Source organism: Pleuronectes platessa, chromosome 21 (assembly GCF_947347685.1).
Source record: "Pleuronectes platessa chromosome 21, fPlePla1.1, whole genome shotgun sequence".
NCBI classification, from domain to species: Eukaryota; Metazoa; Chordata; class Actinopteri; order Pleuronectiformes; family Pleuronectidae; genus Pleuronectes; species Pleuronectes platessa.
The window spans coordinates 4,589,519-4,608,388 of NC_070646.1; the positions used below are offsets into that span (position 1 = coordinate 4,589,519).

The 18,870-nt window shown below is 43.8% G+C and overlaps 1 protein-coding gene across 5 annotated transcripts in view; it reads right to left on the bottom strand.

Moving 5' to 3' along the window:
- svild (supervillin d) overlaps positions 1–17,872 on the bottom strand; it is a 40,535-nt gene extending 22,663 nt beyond the window's left edge. For 2 of the 5 annotated variants that reach the window (XM_053413457.1, XM_053413453.1), the window contains exons 1-2: positions 17,731–17,872; positions 4,060–4,536 (exon numbers count right to left, since the gene is read on the bottom strand). In XM_053413457.1, the coding sequence (XP_053269432.1) occupies positions 4,060–4,430 (371 nt within the window). In that variant the 5' untranslated portion in view covers positions 4,431–4,536; positions 17,731–17,872. The other 3 variants (XM_053413454.1, XM_053413456.1, XM_053413455.1) reach the window with 3 other exon arrangements.
- Positions 17,873–18,870: the final 998 nt, after the last annotated feature.

Genomic DNA, 18,870 nt, shown 5'->3' on the forward strand with positions numbered 1-18,870 from the left:
ACTGTGCACAAAACACAAAGTATACAAACAGTTTTTTAGGGATCACATGAAACTGAGCGATAGCAGCTTGCACGGGAGCTTTGTGACGTTTTGAGGGAGAATCAAATGTCATATTATACAAATTCATGTATTTCAGGGCTTTAAATAAAAACCTATGATTTAGAATACGTTTCTTAATACAGTCCAAAATATCAAATAATTCCGTTGATTGAATAATATCAAGGTATGAATATTGTAGGCTTAGTGTGGACATGAGCCAGTCTGACATATCAGCTGACATGAGACATATTGATATCCACATTTATGTTGGCTGATATAAACCAAATTATGTTTATTTTCTTAATTAGAGTGATGGCTGCATGTGCATTTTAGTTATAGTTATGTGTAATGAAGTTCATGGTTATACTGTAAGCCATCAAACCTTCATTGTATTTCAATTATCAACGTATATATCGGTATCAGAAATATTCTACTCTCTAATATCTGTAACGAGAACCAAATCTCCATATCAGTCGGGCTCTGGAGGGAAAAACTCAAATCGACCTAAATATTAAATCTGACTCCGGATCCTCTGACCTTTACTTGTCTCACTGCCAAACAATCTTTTTTAGAGCAGGATATTATTATGAGTAATTTGGGGCTTGGGTTTAGCTTCTGCAGAAAGTTCACTCAGTATCTGGCCGACATGCCTCAGTGCAGCTTTGTGCTGGTGTCAGAAATGAGAATATGTGAGACAGAGGTATTTATGCTGTGTGAATATGCTGCAGTTAGAGATGGGGCAATTGTGGCGGAGGACACATTGATGTGTAGATCTAAGAATAATGTATTTAAATAAACACAAAGAATCTGTGGCTGTGGAATATTCACACAAACTTTTAAAGCGATGAGAGCGTCGCACATTTCAGCCACATGGTTAAAAAAAGCATCACAATATGCAGCCACTTAAAGTAACTGGAGAGTCTCAGCAAACACTCTGTGTGACCGATGCCTCAGGGTTCAGACGCTCGACTCTACAGCTGCAGGGCTCAGTGACACTTCGTCAGAACCCAGCCGCTCTGTGACAGCTCGCTGACGAGGAGGAGAGGCCGCACACGACGGCCGCCCTCTGCCATAAAAACCACCCAGATAAGAAGAGGTGCGGAGAGAGAGAGAGAGAGAGAGAGAGAGAGAGAGAGAGAGAGAGAGAGAGAGAGAGAGAGAGAGAGAGAGGAGACAGGTTGAGCACTTTCATCGAGAAGAAGTGTTAAGCGAGGCTCTGAACCGGGGGGGGGGAGAGCAGAGTATGAAATGAGTATAATCATATCTGTTGTCCTGATTAAAAGATTTAAATCTCGTCGTCTACAATTTGTTTCGCTAACTGGAGTCTGAAGTGGTTCAGGTCATGTAAACAGTAATTAGCCTCGATCCCATTCGATCTGTGTATAATCCAAAGTGCCAGTCACACGGTTACTGGTGTTTACCACTTAGTTACTGACACACAAACACACACAAACACACAAAATACAACCCTCAACTTAAAAAAATACACCGGTCACACATGTGGATGAAACTTCTCGAACGATTAATGAATCCCAGATGTTCTGATATCGAAACCTGCTCTCCACATATCAGCCGATAGTGATTACGGATCAGATTCGTGTGAATTTGAGAAAATACAAACTCATTTTAACAGCTGTGTGCGACTAACCCTGTATGGGAGTGATGATTGGTATCATAGTTGTATTTCCTGGCTCAGGTTAAACCCATAGAGGGATTTCCGGGAAAAATTTAATGTTGTAGTTGTGTCTGGGTGAGACTGAGGTACTTCGATCAGTTTATTAGATTTGCATTCTCTCCGATATCCGACACTGAATTTTCAGCAGCTTTTCTGATGCTGGGGTCGGAAAATCTTTACCCTGAATAATATCTACCCTTCAACCACAATCTGTTTCCTGTGAGTAACAAGGATAGATATACAAAGAGTTGCATATCATATCATACTTTCAATTTGACACTGCTTTGTGTTAAGAAGCCCGATAAGTCTGGAGGCCTCCTGCTGTGATGTCACATCACATCTTTGTACAAACTGTGCACTTGTGTTATCACTGTGCTTCCGAGGAACTTTGTGTCACTGGGTTCTCTTTAAAATGAGACAAAGGCAAAGAGAGAGGTGACATCACATGGACACGCAGAGATACGTTAGTGGGACATGTCAAAATGCAGCTTTCAGGAATGTCACTCTTCAGCTCTACCAGGGACGGATCCATGTTTGTGTCAGATAAACGTGTTGACAGACGGTTTTTCATTATCACTGCGACAGCTGAGACGCAGTTTCCTTCATACTACACACACACACACACACACACACACACACACACACACACACACACACACACACACACACACACACACACACACACACACACACACACACACACACACACACACACACACACACACACACACACACACACACACACACACACACACACACACACACACACGTTGCCTAAGAAGGTTCGGTGAACAATAAAGCTCATGCAACTCTATTTATCTTCCATGCAGAATGATATAAGGTCACTTTGAAAGAAAACAGACATTCAACAAACTGCAATCACTCTGAAGGAATAACAAACAAGATAATACACAAAGAAAACCTCTTGTAAAGAAATGTTGTGACTAATAACTTTGTAATACTCGCCTGCACACATGACTGCACAGCTGGACTTTGACACGCAGCGAATGTTGTAACAGAACTGACAAGATTAGTGGCTGACGTGACAGGCATGTCAGACAAACACATCAATGTGTCAACCTATCTCTGTAATTAAAGACGTAGTACTGTGTGTGTGTGTGTGTGTGTGTGTGTGTGTGTGTGTGTGTGTGTGTGTGTGTGTGTGTGTGTGCATCTTCACCCTGTATTTTGCCACATATTCTTTCTGCTCTGGTGACGCTATAAGAAAAACAGCCTCTTTCACACTGAACCATGTGCACAACAGAATTATATTTAAAGAAAACTCAGAGTCCACAAAACATTTTCAAACTAACAATGCTTATCCAGTTTCATTATCAACACTCGCTAGCTGAGATCTGATGGAACTTGTTTTGCTCTGTGTACTTTTCAAACCCTGTTGCAACACAAGGCTCCCGATCTTATGAGGTAAATGGTCCAAACCATCAATCACAGCTATCTCGACATCGTGCTTCATTACGCGCAGGGCATGAAAACTTGGCAGGACTCAATTCCCCCCTCCCCCTTCCCCTGCAAGCCCCATACTCTGAAACTATCCTAAAACCCCCGTCTATCGCTGTTCTGCAGTCTCTCTCTCTCTCCCTCCTCATTCCCTCAGGCGGGTTTTCAAGAGCTGACAAGTCTGGGCTCTGTGCACACATCAAAATCCCCGACTTGATTACAGCCAAACATGCCCAGCACCACGACTGGACAGGTTTTACTCCATTTATCTACAACTCTCAAAAGAGGCATTCGTGGCCACCGATGAGAAAAGGTTAACCTGACGAATCCCGAACATTTGAGGTTTCCTCCACATGACTGTAAAGTGGAGCACAACAAGCGGCCTGCCTGTCATCGCAGTATGAGTGTGGCACGTCTCTCTGCTTTGCACACATGGCCAATTTTGGAAATGTGAGCAGCCCTGTTTACCTCAAACAGAAGATTGCACTAAGTGGTCCCACAATGTGCAGACTCGTTGCCTCCCCTTCACTCGTTAGGAGCCAGTGAGCAATGGACGTATTTAAAGGCTCAATTGCAGATAATAAATAAATGAAAGAATAAACTTCTGCACCTGATTCAGATTCAATTCGTGGAGGATCCGAACATTATGCTCAGATATGCTTCTAAGCCACGTGTGTATAGACTGTCTAGGTATTCAGTATTCTGCACTCTATTCAGCCTGAACTGTTATCCGAGTTAAAACTGAAATACAAACAGGAAGATCTAAATAATAAATGAGGATTTAATTGGAGACTATTCCCTCTGAGTCTCTGGTGCAGCTTAGTGTTTAATGAGGACAACAGTGTTACTGCTCCTGAATGAATGAATGAATGAATGAATAAACTCACCTGGAAGGGGAGGACGTCTTATTGGAGGAGACGAGCTCTGATTTAGAGGATAAAGTTGCGTCTGTTCTGATGTGAGTTGCTGCCTCTTTATCCTGGGTGGGCTCGTCCTCAGTGAGCTCCACAGGGTCCACCACTTTACTCCTGAGGCCCCTCCTGCTGTACGTTGGCTCCGATCCATTATCCTTGGTCACTGAAGACACCGCTTCGGACGTCTCACCAATTTTCTTGTCCCTGCGGACATATTTGGAGGTGAATTCCTCCGTGTTGCCATAGCGCTCAGCCAGCTCCCTCCTCCTCTCTGCCTTGTAGCGGGCGATCCGCTCAGCCTTGGTCTCTGGAGCCGAGCTCTGCAAGGCGTCTACTCCGTCCATTGTGCCGTTCCAACTCAGTTTAAGTGATTAGGTTCAAATTTGCTTCTCTGCCTGGTTATGATCTCCCTCGACAGCAATGTCTCACTCCATCAACAGCATCCCAGAGCTGCAAGCGAGAGAAAGAAGACATCATTAGTGCGTTGTAATTACAGAGTACAATTTCAGATGACTGGCTCGCTAAAGCTGTGTAAAACCAGATGTACCCGGACTTATACTTCTCCTGCTTTCATTGGAAAACTGGCTTGGCTGGAGACTGAGCTACAAGCCAAGCCTTTCTCTGCCCCAACTAACACCCCCCCCCGCCCCCCCGAGAATGATGTCAGCCAGCTCTGCTCAAAACAGCCGACCACCGCAGTGAGACTCTCATATAACCTCTGTTCCACTGGCTCACATGGAGCGGTCTGGAGAGAGGGAGGAGGAAGTGAGGAGACGATGAGGAACACTCATCAAATATCATCTTCATCCCGTTTTAATTGCTCACTTAGTTGAGACTTAGTCAGGGTTAGTTAGAATTGGAACAATTATCCCAGTCTGTTATGATTCTGTGGCTACATCCTGACGAGTGTGTTTTCCTTTTAAAACCATCTCTGTCCATCAGTGATAATCCCTGAAAATGCATATCACATGACCCTTCACATGCACTGGGTATCTGCGTGTTGGTGTGGACAGGAAGCAGATTGTCTACCCTGCAGCCAGTTGCTTACTTGCAGAAAATACTACAAATGGGAAAAAACTAAAGTGAAAAGTAAGACAAGGGATGTATTTTCTTGGGCCGACAACACAGCACACAGGCCCAGCAGCATTTCATAATGTCTCCGTTTAAAGCAAAAACCCTATATTTGTGGAATTTTTTTCCCAATGCATGTGCAGACGCCTCCCGTGTCACTGAACAGTTGGATCTGTTTGACATCTCCTTTCCACATCTAGCACAATAACAACGTCTTGGTATTAAATAGCTTTTCACATTTCGATGCGTTAAATTTAGGAGGTAAAAATTAGCAGCTGAGTTGAGCTCATTTTGTTCCATCGAGCGTTCATAGAGAAGAAAACCACATGTGGCTCGGATGCAGAGGTCTGAAAACTCCACTCGTGTCAACGCATCGCCAGCCAGTGCGTGTGTGCAGTTTCTGATTGCTCCACAGAGAGTTTTTCACAGCACTAGTGCATGTGCTTTCGGTGCTTTGGGGCTTCTGTATGTAAAAAAAGCAGAAAAAGAAGTGAGGATGGTCATAAAAAGGAGGTATATTAATGTTAAAGAGAGGCAGGGGTTAAACGTATCCCCTCGTCATCCATTAAACTACAGGACAGGAGTTAATTTAGCACCGTGGTTCTCACATTTATAGTCAGGAGTGGAGGAAAAATTGAAAAAAACGAGGGTTCTGTGTCTGGACAGTGTTAGTAATGAGGGAGTGGAGAACAAAGAGGGAAAGTGAAGAATGGGTCAAGGCAGGAGGGAGAAGAGGTGAGCATGAGAGTCTTTGCTGTAATGATGACAAGCTTGAACAAATCTCAACTTCACCCCTCTGACCCCTGACCACCTGCCGGGCCGTGAAAAAAAACAACCACCGAATCAAGACTCACCGTCTACTCGAAAAATACGGCTTTGAAATATTACACAGGAAATCAGTGTGTATGTCAGGGGATGTGTGAATGTTTAAAGGAGTGTGTGTCTTTGTGTGTGTGTGTGTGTGTGTGTGTGTCTTCACCCTGACCTCCCCCACCTAACATAACAGTGCTTGGCCAAACAATAAAGGACCACAGTGCCTCCCTTGTGTACATTTAAGTGCAGTTTCACAGTAAACTGTAACTCTGCCAGACCATTACATGTTGTCTGGTCCTTGTTATGAGCACGGAGATGTCCATCACACCTACACAGAGGGGAATGTATGTTATAGCTCAGGTTGAGGGAAAACACACTCTATCCACTGTCTATTAAAACCGGGCCAGAACATTTGTTTTTCAGGAAAGAGAACAGAATCATTTGAGTGTAAAGTTGAGCTTGAGCAATAGAGATATAGTCAACAATGATTTATTAAGTCAATATATATAGTTATACCATAAATGTTGGCAATAGGCTGTTATCAAGCCCTAATGACAAAGAAATGCAACTGAGGTTTAATATTTTACAGTTTAACCATAAACTTTAGTATCAACAATTAAAAATCCAATTATTTTCACGAAAAATTAGGGATGGACAATATGACCAAAACTTTTAAATGTTCATATTGGTCCACTAAGATTAATATCATGATGATAACACTTTAGTATTTCTTTCTTAAAGTCTTTACTTTTTCTGAAAGTCTTTAGACTCCCGTTTGTTCCTGACTGAAGGTTGTGGATTTTAACACTTCTTTATGGGCAGTGAATGATTATGCAAATCTCACAGATTAATTATTTGATTTATGTTATGCAGAGAGGAAAACTGTGCTTAACATATTAAGCATTTTCAAAAGGAGCTACCTGCCATTGTAAAGCAGCCCCACTGCTTCAGGAGCTCCACGGCCTAATAAGAAGTTACAGAGTTTCGAACAATGTTTGTTTTGCTTGTAGAGTCAATTCAATATCATGGTGAAAAAAAAAGTACAAATCCAAAATTGAGTCAGTAGTATATTGTGATGCTTCTTGACCTGAATTTGGCAAACAGACGTTTTCCTCAATACAAACAGATGCAGATTTCCTTAACTTCAGAGTTTCTACTCGGTGTCGCTCTGATGCCCGTGAATTACCTTATGAAGGCAAAATGATCCAGATTCTGGATTTTGATTTCAGGACCAAAGCACAAGCTTACATAATTCACCCTTGTCATTACCTATATAAGGAGTGCTAAACAACAGTATGCCAAAGATGGTCCTTGGAGACCCAGAACATCGAGGCTGCTTTGTTTGGAAGCTCCCTCTGTTATTTTAAGCAACCAGGGGGGGGGGGACTGAAAAAACAGATGTGAGTCATACTTTAAAAATCATCACGCCTATCAGCGAACGTGAACTCACCCGAATAAAATGGTTTTAGTGGGCGATTTACACAGCCACGATGGATCAGGTGTCATTTCCTATTTATAGTGATTTCTTTAGAAAGTGGAATAAGAAGGAACAAAAACCACCTGAGCAGGATTCAGAATGAGCCCTAATGTAAAGTGCTGATGTCATTCACCACGTCAGAGGTGTGTGTCAATGCACAGGAGAAAAATATATATCTGAGCTCATGCATGTCTTTTGTTGCACTGACAACAGGACTCGTGTCTTTCCCAGTATGCAGTCAGACCAGTCCTACTCGCTAATTGATGCAGGCGATAGTATTTCTGCTCCTCTAGGGCATGTAAACAAACCAAATCCTCCATTTCCAGTCACTGTGGTGTTCTCTGACCTTCTGTCCCCCACTGGGAGTTGATACTGGCTCCGAGAGGAAGATCTGTCTCAACACAGGCCACATGTGTGTCACTTCCTGACCGTGCTCCATATCCTCGTTCATAAAAACTTGATTAATCAGGAAACGTTGATCATCAACTTGGACAATAACTCCTCTCGAGGGACGGGATGGGCACTGGCAGAGAGAGAGTATTGGACCATTTCCAGTGAGAACTCTGTGATGGTCTCAGTTTATCAATTTACTTTACTTTACTAGATTATAGGAGTTACTTGAGATCACATAATGCAACTGCAACATACCACAAATGCAGAAGTGTCAACACTCGAGGGAGTTAAAGGGCTAATGGTGTGTGAAATTCCGTGCAGCTTCTTTGAATTGAACTGTCGGGCCTTGGCGGAGGTGTCTGCTCTCTGCTGGGTGACTTGTCTAGTTTCATATGATTTTACAACGGACGTTGACCCCCTGCAACTGCAAATGCCCTGCTATAGTTTGGATTTAACCCAGAGTTTTCAAAATTCACTATTTGAAAAGACCTGTTGTGCAGCAGACAATTAGTTCTCTCAATATCCCCCTGTGCACAGAGCAGGGCTGCGTGACTCTGGATGAAGTGACAGTCACAAACGTCTTCTCTCTCTTGTTTTAGTGTATATATGCAATATAAATGTTTGTTGCATAATACATTATAGGACCTCTACATCCACACAGAAATGAAACGCTCCTGTTCAACCTCACATGCAGCAGCTTCATGATTTGAACACTGAACTCAAACAATGAACTTCAGTCTTGTCGTCTGTGTCTCTCACTCACTCTCACTGGGTTTATTTTCCCATTTCCTGCCAATTTCTGTGAGAAGGCTCCAGCAGGCTGCAGCCAGGCAGACTCAACACCACGCCCCCTTCCAACACGCCCATCATCATTGCAGCAGTCATTTGTTAACAGCATTTACAGCGTCCAAACCACACCCTCACCACAAACCATATTTGGAAATTCAACTTCCTTCATCTTCGCCCGTCGTGGGTGCGGCTGTTTGTTTGTTTTGTAGGGTTTTGAATTCTAATTGTAATCATTCAAATGTATTACTGCCTAACAAAGACTTTAATGTGAATATTTGTGCACCAGGCATAAAGGAATGCAAGGAAAAGAAAAGCTCAATATGAACTGTTAAAGAAGGAAAACTATGACAAACTGGGAGAAATGGTTCAAATTAAACTTTCTGAATGTTTGTTTTAACCTGATGAACGATAGAAAAACGATACTAGTTAAGTTTAACGATTTCATTATCCTATATGTCATTCACTACAGAGGTGAAGCAATGGGAAGCCGGCTGCTTATTGGAAACGAATATCTGTCACCCAGATCAATTGGGAGCACTAACACATTAACCCAGTGACTCATTCCAAGACAAGGACGAGACAGAAAGCTGCCTCAGAGGAAATGACAGACCTGAAGACCAGCAGTGTTTTTCCTGTAATCACATTTCCACACAAGAGGACAGAGCAGGAATGCAGGATACGCCCAAACTCATAAACAGTGGATTTGCATGGGAAAGGTAAGGGATCTTGATCAAGGGATTTCTCAAGAAGTGAGAAACACACACAAACTGAGGCTTGTGGAGGCAAAGCTATACTCTGCTCACTTCATTGGTGCACGACCATAAGCAATGTGCATGAAAGCTCTGTTTAGCAAACATTTCCGACAGGACAGACTGTCTGACTTTGAGTTTTACCACAAAACCAATAGCTCTTTACACGTCTTTAATGTAATGACAGGGTTCACGGCACTAATGGAACATATAGAGCTGGCAACCAACAAACCTGAGTACAACAAGTCTGATTATTCAGCATTATTTCAGTTCCACTCTCCTGAGAGTCTCCCATCAGTCGTCGTCTTTATCCCTAAGTATGTGTGATAAAAACGCATGGACAGACATTGAGCTAATACTTTGGAGGCGACTGGTCAAAGGTGAAAGATGACAATGTGATCTGGAAAACAAATTTCCCAAGAGAAAAGCTAAAGCTTATATTAATCAGACAGTTATTCTCCATCGTAAGAGGTCATATAGTTAAAAAACGAGGCACCTCTGCATCCTATTGGACAATAGACACGACCAATCCTCAGTCAATCATCAATCCGTCCATCGATTGATTTCTTGCACTTATCTAAGATCGTGTCACAGAGGCAGCTGACCAGGCCGGATCAACGTTTTTTAATTGGTTTAGAATATCCACCTCAGTAAAGTTGTACCCACACTTGAAGGGACACTACTCACTGTGTCTCTTCAGCTACAACAATTATGACAACGTTTTGCCACAGGAAACCATCAAGAATCCACATAAAGTAACCGCAAGCATCAGAGAGACTTCAACATCGACTTTCCCTTGCTGCCCAAAAAGAGGAGGAGGCAGTTAAAGATACAGCCAAACTCCTGACACACAACTTTTTCCTGAGGGAAGAAGGTGGAGAATGGAAACTTTGCTCCGGCGGAGAAAACCAGGTGCCAGGGTTAAAACAGACTGACGATTCTATTCACTGGTAAAGTTCTGAGAAACCTTCAGACTTGTTCAGGAACCATAAAGCAGCGAAACAAAAGATGGAAGTATCAAGTGCGGTCTTCAGTAAAGAGGCAAGCGAGAGTTTCCTCACACAGGATATCTGAGTGACTAGTGACTTCCTTGCTTTGAGGTTTGGTCACGTAATGTGGATCGGATAGGAAGGGAGTCACAATAAGAATCGTATTTATAGTTGTTCCGTTCTAAATGCATCCAGAAGAAGTGGCATACCAGTAAAATGTTGACTCATAGTTCAAATAGCCATGTCTCTGACAGTATACAGTGTGTTGCATGTTTGTATACATGGGTATGTGTGTGACTACAAGTAGGTCATGTGACCAACCATTGAAAACAGATAGCCCTCGGTATGGGTAACTGGTCCCTAATCCAATAACTCCCTCTTCCACGTATTGGACTCTGAAGCATCAGCTTCATGCCGATCTATTCAAGCAAACAGATGCACCTGAAAACAGCTGGGTCCAGGGTGTGTCTCACTTCTTTTTGTCAAGCCCCCCCCCCTGCACAACAATCGACCACATACTGAGTGACCGATGTGTTTCTCATTAAAAAGCAATCATTTACCGTTTAAGGCGTTTAAAGTACAGTGCCTGCAACCAGTGGGGCAACACAACCTTTTTAATTGCAGTTGTCGAAGCTGACAACACTTGAGCCTGTTAAACGGGCCTCCGCTAATAGAGAGCTTCAAATGGATGATCCTGACAGGAGGCGTGTATTTGTCCAACATTGCGAAAGCCCCTCGCCCTCACATGACTCAACCCTTCCCTGGCTGCGAGCTGCGAGAGGTGGAAATCCCAGAGGAAGGAAAAGCAGAGGCAAGAGGAAGGAGAGTATGGAGGGGTGGAAGAGGAGGATACAAAAGGTAAGGGGGGGATGAAAAGAAGCAAAGAAGGGTGGGCACCAGAGAGAGCTGCAGAGGTCGGCGCACCGGGAAAGAGTAAAAGGAGATGGAGAGGACGCAGGAGAGAATGGGCTCTGTGGGGGCGAAGGGTGGATGTGTTGGCTTTGTGGGGCATGTGTCTCCACCGTGCCAAGGGGCCCCAGTCTGGTGGTACAGGGGTCGGAGGGGCAGGGGGACAAGATCTGCTACCGCTGCAGAGACTGAGGAGGATAGAGCCAAAACAGGGCCGGAGACTAATCCATCTTCATCTCTCTCTCTCCCTCTCTCCAGCTCCCCCCTCTTTTTTCTCACACAGACACAAAGTCCCTCAAATCCCTTTTACCAGAAGTCCCGCTGACTGTAGCCAGTCACCCGAAAGGCAGTTGACACAACACCCCCCCGGGTACTCATGCCTGCACTCTGCTTCTCCTCAGTAACTGACACTGTAAAATCTGCTCGGACCTGCTTGAGGCCCACTACCACTGTCCCCGGGCCAAAGAAAGAATGCTGCTTCCCCTCCATGAAACCTTTGACGAGAATCTGAGGAAGTTTGGGTCGTTCAGTCCCAACAAAGCCATGAGGTTAAAGACAGAAGAGCATGGGTATATTTTCCCTCTTTCCTTTTACAGGCCAGCTCTTTGTCCCCGTACTTCCGGCGCTCTGTTTGCTGCATTCAAAGGAGTCATTAAATGTGACGTATGGGAAAGCAAACAAGCAAACTCTCGCAGAAACACAAAAAACTCAGGCTGAAGAATGGTGAAAACAGGCCGACACACTCAGGCTCTCCAACAAGGAGGGGAGTGGTGAACCGGAGGGGGTGGGTTATGGCTCGGGGGGGTAATACACACACATGCATGCACACACACAATGTGCTAAATTGGATGCGTTTCAAAGAGCTAACATGGGCCAGAAACTAACAACACCCACGTAGGGTTTTTAATGGGGCAGATATACTGTAGCAGTTAAACCTCGAACCAATCTCTGCTTTTTGTTGTACAGCAACATTATGGAAAGCACCGCCTCCCTGCCAGCAACACTTCATGTGCAGATCATTTGCAGACTTTTGACAAAAACACAGCAGAGAAATGTGCAAACTGACGAAAGCAGTTAGCAGGACCCTCAATCAGAGCTTTCCCACTAATTTTTAAAGCTGCACGAGGCCAGTCCCTAAGAAGAGAACCCATGTTTCGCTGAATTTGTGCGTAAATCCAGCTTTTATTTGACTTTTTCCTGCAGCCACTTTATATCAACTCTGCAATAACATACAGTCTTATATGATAAAGCTAAATTAAAAAGCAACCAGAGGAGCATATGTAACAGAGAAGACTTATGGCATGTTTAATTATACAGAAATATGTGAACTTGTAAGTATGTACATGTGCACGTCATAAACTCCAAAGTCCTTTCTACAAGAAATTGTGCGCTAAATACAAATGTGTTTTTTTTCTAACTACAGAGCCGTCTTGCCCTAGAAACACCCTAATGCGATCTTTCTCCTTGTCAACAACTTATAGACCTGGTCTTCATCCTCAGAACGACCATCAGTAGGACACAGACAAGCCTGAACAGAGAGGGGGGGACGTGAGGAGGGGTCGGGATCAGTGGAGTGGAATGTCTCATCCAGAGAATCCTGCTTGCGGGGCTTCGCCCTCTCCGCTCTCTGGTGTCCACTGTGCGGAGCAGACACCATCTGGCCAGCTGGAATGCTACCGAGCAGGGGGTGGAGGGGGCGGAGGGGGTTCAGGGGGTCTCCGAGCTTGAGGGGGATGGGTCATGGCTGAAAGATGGAGTATTAACAGTAAGGGTGCTCAACACTGAGCACAGACGGATGGAAAAGAAGAATGTTCTGCTGCTTCATATAACATTAAAGAACAGCAAAACAAAAAAGCATGGTCATAATGTTTGTATAAAGGAGCTTAAAGCAACTTCTGTGTCTTTATGCTAAGCTAAGCTGCAGGATGTAGCTTCATATTTAACATACAAATGATTAACATTAGTTAAAATGATCTTTGTGAGAAGTGTACAGAGAATGACTTGTGTTGTGAAAGATCAACTAATCTGAATTCAACCTTACAGTGCAACTGGTTCCTCAAATCCATTAAACACTAGAGCAGAATCATGTATGACGCAGGAACTATTGTTCACGAGATCGACCAGACATACAATTAAAATAAACATGTGACAAGGATATGGGGAAGCATCATTTAGATTTGCTCTGTAAACTTGTCCCATTAGGATCAGTTCAACACAATCCTCTCCTTAGATATGGTTTACCCCCTAAGATACGGTTGTTTGTAGGCCTTTTAAATAATGGATGCTTCATGGCAACATCTGTGACACACGTGGGCACAAAATCAATAAAACCCTGGTTAACTTCCACTGAAAGGACTTTGCATAAAACATCTTGCTTCATATTCAAAAACACCCTCGGATGTTTTATTCAGATTTGACGATGGTGTCAGATTGGGTTCAGCTCTGGCAACAGAGAGAGGCCGTGTGCTGCTGCCCCAGTGCATGGAAACTGTTACACGTGCACAAACCAAATGAACGTCAGAAGTGTAACCATATGTTTATATGCCACACAAATATAACGCTGGTTAAAGACGACACTGAAGCCTCGGCTCTGCAGTCGCTGTCCAAATACAGTTAGCATCCCGGTGTCAACGCTGGAAGCGGTCCACCCTAACTGCTAGCAGAGTTTATAAATATGTCTCTGTGGAGATTAGCCTGAGGGTAACCCCGAGTACTCCTCCCTGTGGATTTTCTATTGCTCACGTTGTCACATCCCTTCTGCTTTTTGTAAATATTTGCACTGCAGGGACGTCTTGGCCGAGAAGCCGACATGAAAGCCTCCGGAGAGGGGTTGGCTCCGACCTGGAGAGAGCGGACAGATGAGACGGGGCTGAGTGGGAGGGTCTAAGTGCTTCCACTTGTTTGCAGCCAAGTTTTTGCAGTTCAGCTGCTGCGTGTTACTCAACTGTTAAGTAATGCAGGCAGGTACTGTGCAAGACAGAGAACTGCACAGAAGACTGATGTCTCACCGACCACATGCAACGCCAATAAATAAATGTGGTTTTCCGTTTTAATGTGCTAAGCGTCTTCAGAGCTTCACTATGGAATTCTATTACAAATGAGACAGAAGGAAACACTTTCAAGTGGTTTCTTAGTCTTATTAATACACAGTATGGCCACTGAGCATTGAATACGAGGACAAGAGGAAAATAAGCTTTCGACGAAGTTTTACCATTTCACTTGTGCTGCTTTCAGACGTGCAGATTCTTCTGGACATTTTCCTGACTATTTATGAAACTTTTGCTGCCAGTCCTCAAGTAAAACGCCTGGAAAGTATCCAACTGAGTCCATGTAAGGATACAATAGTAAAATGTTAAATATCTCAGAGTACAAAGTAAAATATTTGTAGAAGACGCTGACAAAGATGTCAACTTGCAAAGAAAGCTGAATAATATTTGATAAGGGCCGTCGCTGGTGTTTGTTGTTTACACATAAAAACAGGTTTTGAGTATCAGATATCCCCCCCCCCCCCCCCCTCAGGTCCTGCCTCCTGCATTCTCTACCAACGCAGGCCATTATCTTGCTGATGTGAACATGTCTGACCTGGATAATCCCGTTCTTCATATTTTTCATATCTGACGACTGGTTTTAATGTCACCAGGTGTATAAATGCATAAAATAAGGTATTTTAGTAAAGACAAATCACGACTCAAGGTATGTTTAGGCGTCACTACAGCCATCCACAATAGATATTAAAGTAGTTAGCTGCTAATTTCAGGCTTAACTGAGTCAATACAGGTTCACAAGTTCACTTCTTTTTGGCCTCTCGCCTTCAGCGCCTTGTTAAAAGCCCAAATTACCCAAATAAATCCAAGTTACAATCCCAATTTAAAATAGATTGTTTTTTAACATCCCTTTAACTGCTTCTCAGCCGAGCAACACCCTGTGGGATCTGCATTTACTCCAGAAACACTGTTTTTTGAGAGCATGCTGGCAAAACAGCAGCAGAATGTGCAAAACAAAAAGGCCTAATGAGAGACGTTCAATTCCTCTGGTGCTGTAATACGAGGGGAAGTCCCCTGACGGCCTCTGCAAATTAGTCAGAAAACACACAGAGTGGGCCACTGAATCTGTACAGATACTCAATTCAGATTAAACTATTCATTTAAGATAAAAGTGGACGAGCTACAACTTCAATGAAATGCCTGATCATTAGAGAAAAGGCCCAGGAGGCATTTTAAAGTTGAGATTCAGATTGTTGCACTCCCCTGCTACTGATTTCTCGATGTCAGTGAGCAACCAAATGAAACCTGATCCATAGTCGCATTCATGAAAACGCGATTAACAAGTTGATGTTCCAGTGCAGACGAAGACAAGTCCCTGAAGCCGGAGCTCCTCCGCCCTCTCGTCGGTGTTGAGTAACAAGATCCCTGCAGGCGCAACACACAGCCCCCCCCCCCCCCAGTCTGACACGAGCCTGCATTCAGGTGAACACTCAAGACAACCGCATGACACCCTGCTCAACCCCAATGGAGCGTGTGTGTGTTTTTGTTTGGGGTCTTTACATGGTCCCACAGCAGAGGCAAGTAAAGAGCAGCCGGATCATGCAGGTGGAAGAGAGAAGGAGGCGTGACGGGAGCCACTCCCTGAGCCTGTTCCTTCAACTCACGGTTATTTCCCCCAAATCGCACAACAGCAGCATGTCCTGTTCTGCAACGAGCTACAGCGCAACACAAACGTGTACTGTCCTGACAGCCACACACACACTCACACAATAAGTGTGTATTATCAAGATTTGTATCTTGTTTTGTTCTTCTCGTCTCTTGCTCAACACCAGCTAACTGAGGAAGGTCTCGGGAAGGCCTGTTGTGACAAAGGCCACTGCAAGGGGGGGAATTACAGCCTGGCAAGCCTCTAATAGCATAGCCCTCGGATATAAAGCTTCACTGAAGTTTGATTCTATTCAGCACTTGAGAAGAGAGCTACTCTTAAAATGATTGATAGCACTGAGATGGAAAGAAAGAGGTAACTGAAATGAATGTGGGATAAATCTTCAGGATATTGTGTAAAATGACAATATTTGTCAGGTGGTGAGAGTCGTGTCCAGGAAAAAACATAAGGACAATGACTGCTTGGAGTAATAACAGTGTATAAAACACACAACCTGCACCTGAGTACAGACACAGCATTTAAAAAAGAAATCAAACATCCATCTTGGTGTACACAGTATCCACTGTGTGTGTGTGTGTGCAGTGTGTTTGCACAGCCACAGTATACTTTGACACAGATAAACATGACTTTGATTCTTAACTGTTCTCTGCCAACTTACATAATCTGTAGATTGTATGGTGACCCTGCTGCAGTCTTTATGGTGCAGAGAGGATGTGTTCTTCTCATGCTGTGTTTTCACAGGTGGTTTTGGAACAACACAGTCACCACACACCCACTGGGCTTGGGTGACTGTTTACAGAGGGACCGCTCTGCGTTTTGAGTGACTCAGCTATACTCAGCTATACTCAGCTATACTCAGCTATACTCAGTGGATGAGAGTAGGTCTGGGCAACTAGACAATATCAGTAATCATTTCAATATAACAAAAAAAGTTTTGCATGTGCATTGTGCAAGAGTAGTGAGGACGTACGACACATAACTCATCTACACCAGATTTATAAGAGGTTATGATATTTCATATTCTCCTCTCAAAGACTTTAAAACCTTCACTAAGGAGAAAGAAGCAGTATTCAAGCTTAAAAGAAAAAAGATAGATCTATATATTGCAATAATTATCGAAATCGACAATATGAAACTTCAATCTTACCGCCCATCCCTAAGTAAGACAATGCATCTTTGAGTTTCAATCGTATTGGATTTGGCTGCAACACCGTTTACCCCTGAACCCGCCCCCCCATCAGCATAGAGGTGAGAGGATGAGTGAATATTCACTTTTGGGGGGGAACTGTCCCTTTAAGAGAAATCGTAATGTGACATTTATCGCGATAATCATCTATACCGGTCAAAATACAATCTATCTGAGTAACGTTGACTAAGTTAAGTGATTGAGTTAAGTTAAGTTAAGTTATCATTCCCTCCAGTGTGTTTACTGTACACTGACGACACCGACGACTTCACTGACAGCAGACACGAGTTACGACACAAATCTACATCCTCGCGTGCAGCGTTTCCTCAAACGTCCCCTCACGTACCTGCCATGTTCACAGGAAGTTTACAGATTCAACCCGAGTCTGCAGGGAGAGAAAAAACAAGTCCACCAAAACACCGAGGGGCGAGGAGCGAGCAGGAACCAGCCGACATGCAGGAGGACTTCACCCGCACATGATGCACAGCTGCTCAAACAAAAACATCGTCCTTGGGGGGGGGGGGGAGAAGTTCGCCCCGAGAGCAGAACGTCAACCTGGAGCCCGACGTGTGAGCGCGAGGAGAGAATGGAAGCAGAGGAAGAGGAAAACAAACGCACCCTCGTGTTGTTCACTGGAATCCGTTCTGTGGACGCATGCGGAGACAGAGAGAGGAGAGGGGGGGAGACACGGCTCCGTCCAGGCCGGGTCAGGGTGCAGCAGCGGCGGGGAGAGTGACGAGAGGAGCTGCCCCTGCTCCGGAGAAGCTTCAAACTTTAAACCATCCCTCGATTCTTATTGGTCCGCGGGCGCCGTGCTGCGTTCACGTGCCTCCGGTAAACGCCCCCTTTGGCTGACTGGGCGTTTGTGTTTATGTTTTAAAAAAAGTCGAGACGTGGTGACATCCACACAAGGGAAAGTAGCTTACTGTGACACTCTCTATTTGTAATTTTAAATATGTATATGTGATATTTAATAAACTTAAAACTGAGTTAATGACAACATGGGGTATTCTTTGAAATAATGCAGAGAAGAGAAACTAGAAACAAGAGATGATACAACGCTTTGAGAAATACACAATCATCATCGTCATCGCCATTGTAACCATCGTCATCATTATCTTCATCATCATGGTCATCATCCCCATCATCGTCTTCATCGTCGTCATCATCCTCACCAGTGTTTTTTGCATTATGATAAAACATGGTGTGCACCCAGCAGTCACTTTATTAGGTACACGCAGCTGAAACCCCAGTCCTGCAGTAAACACCACATCAGAGTGTGTTACTGTGGTGTTAAGTTTGTGGTTAAAATGTTTTACACAGATGTTGACTCATTTTCATGACGCAGGCTGTGGTGCTGTTGAATTGTTTTGCATTACACACAAACAAACAGTGAGGGTTTGGTGAATAACAGTCAGACACAGCTCTCTGTATACAGTAATGAGTTCTAATGCACGAGGCAAGAATTCACAGATAGATAGATAGATAGATAGATAGATAGATAGATAGATAGATACTTTATTGATGGGAAATTTAATAAGACATGGCATATTATCTCCCCCTCTTTGTTCCTCTGTCTGTATTTTTTGTCACTGAACAATACAAGGAAACAAAAAGTAAATGAATGTTATTAATTTTCTTACACATTCAAATATGAATGCAAATTGAGATTCACTGATCCTCTGATCAATGCTCATAGTGAAACTCTCATGTTGGTGTCGCAGGGCCTCCTGGTGGACGTATTTAGACACTGCAGGC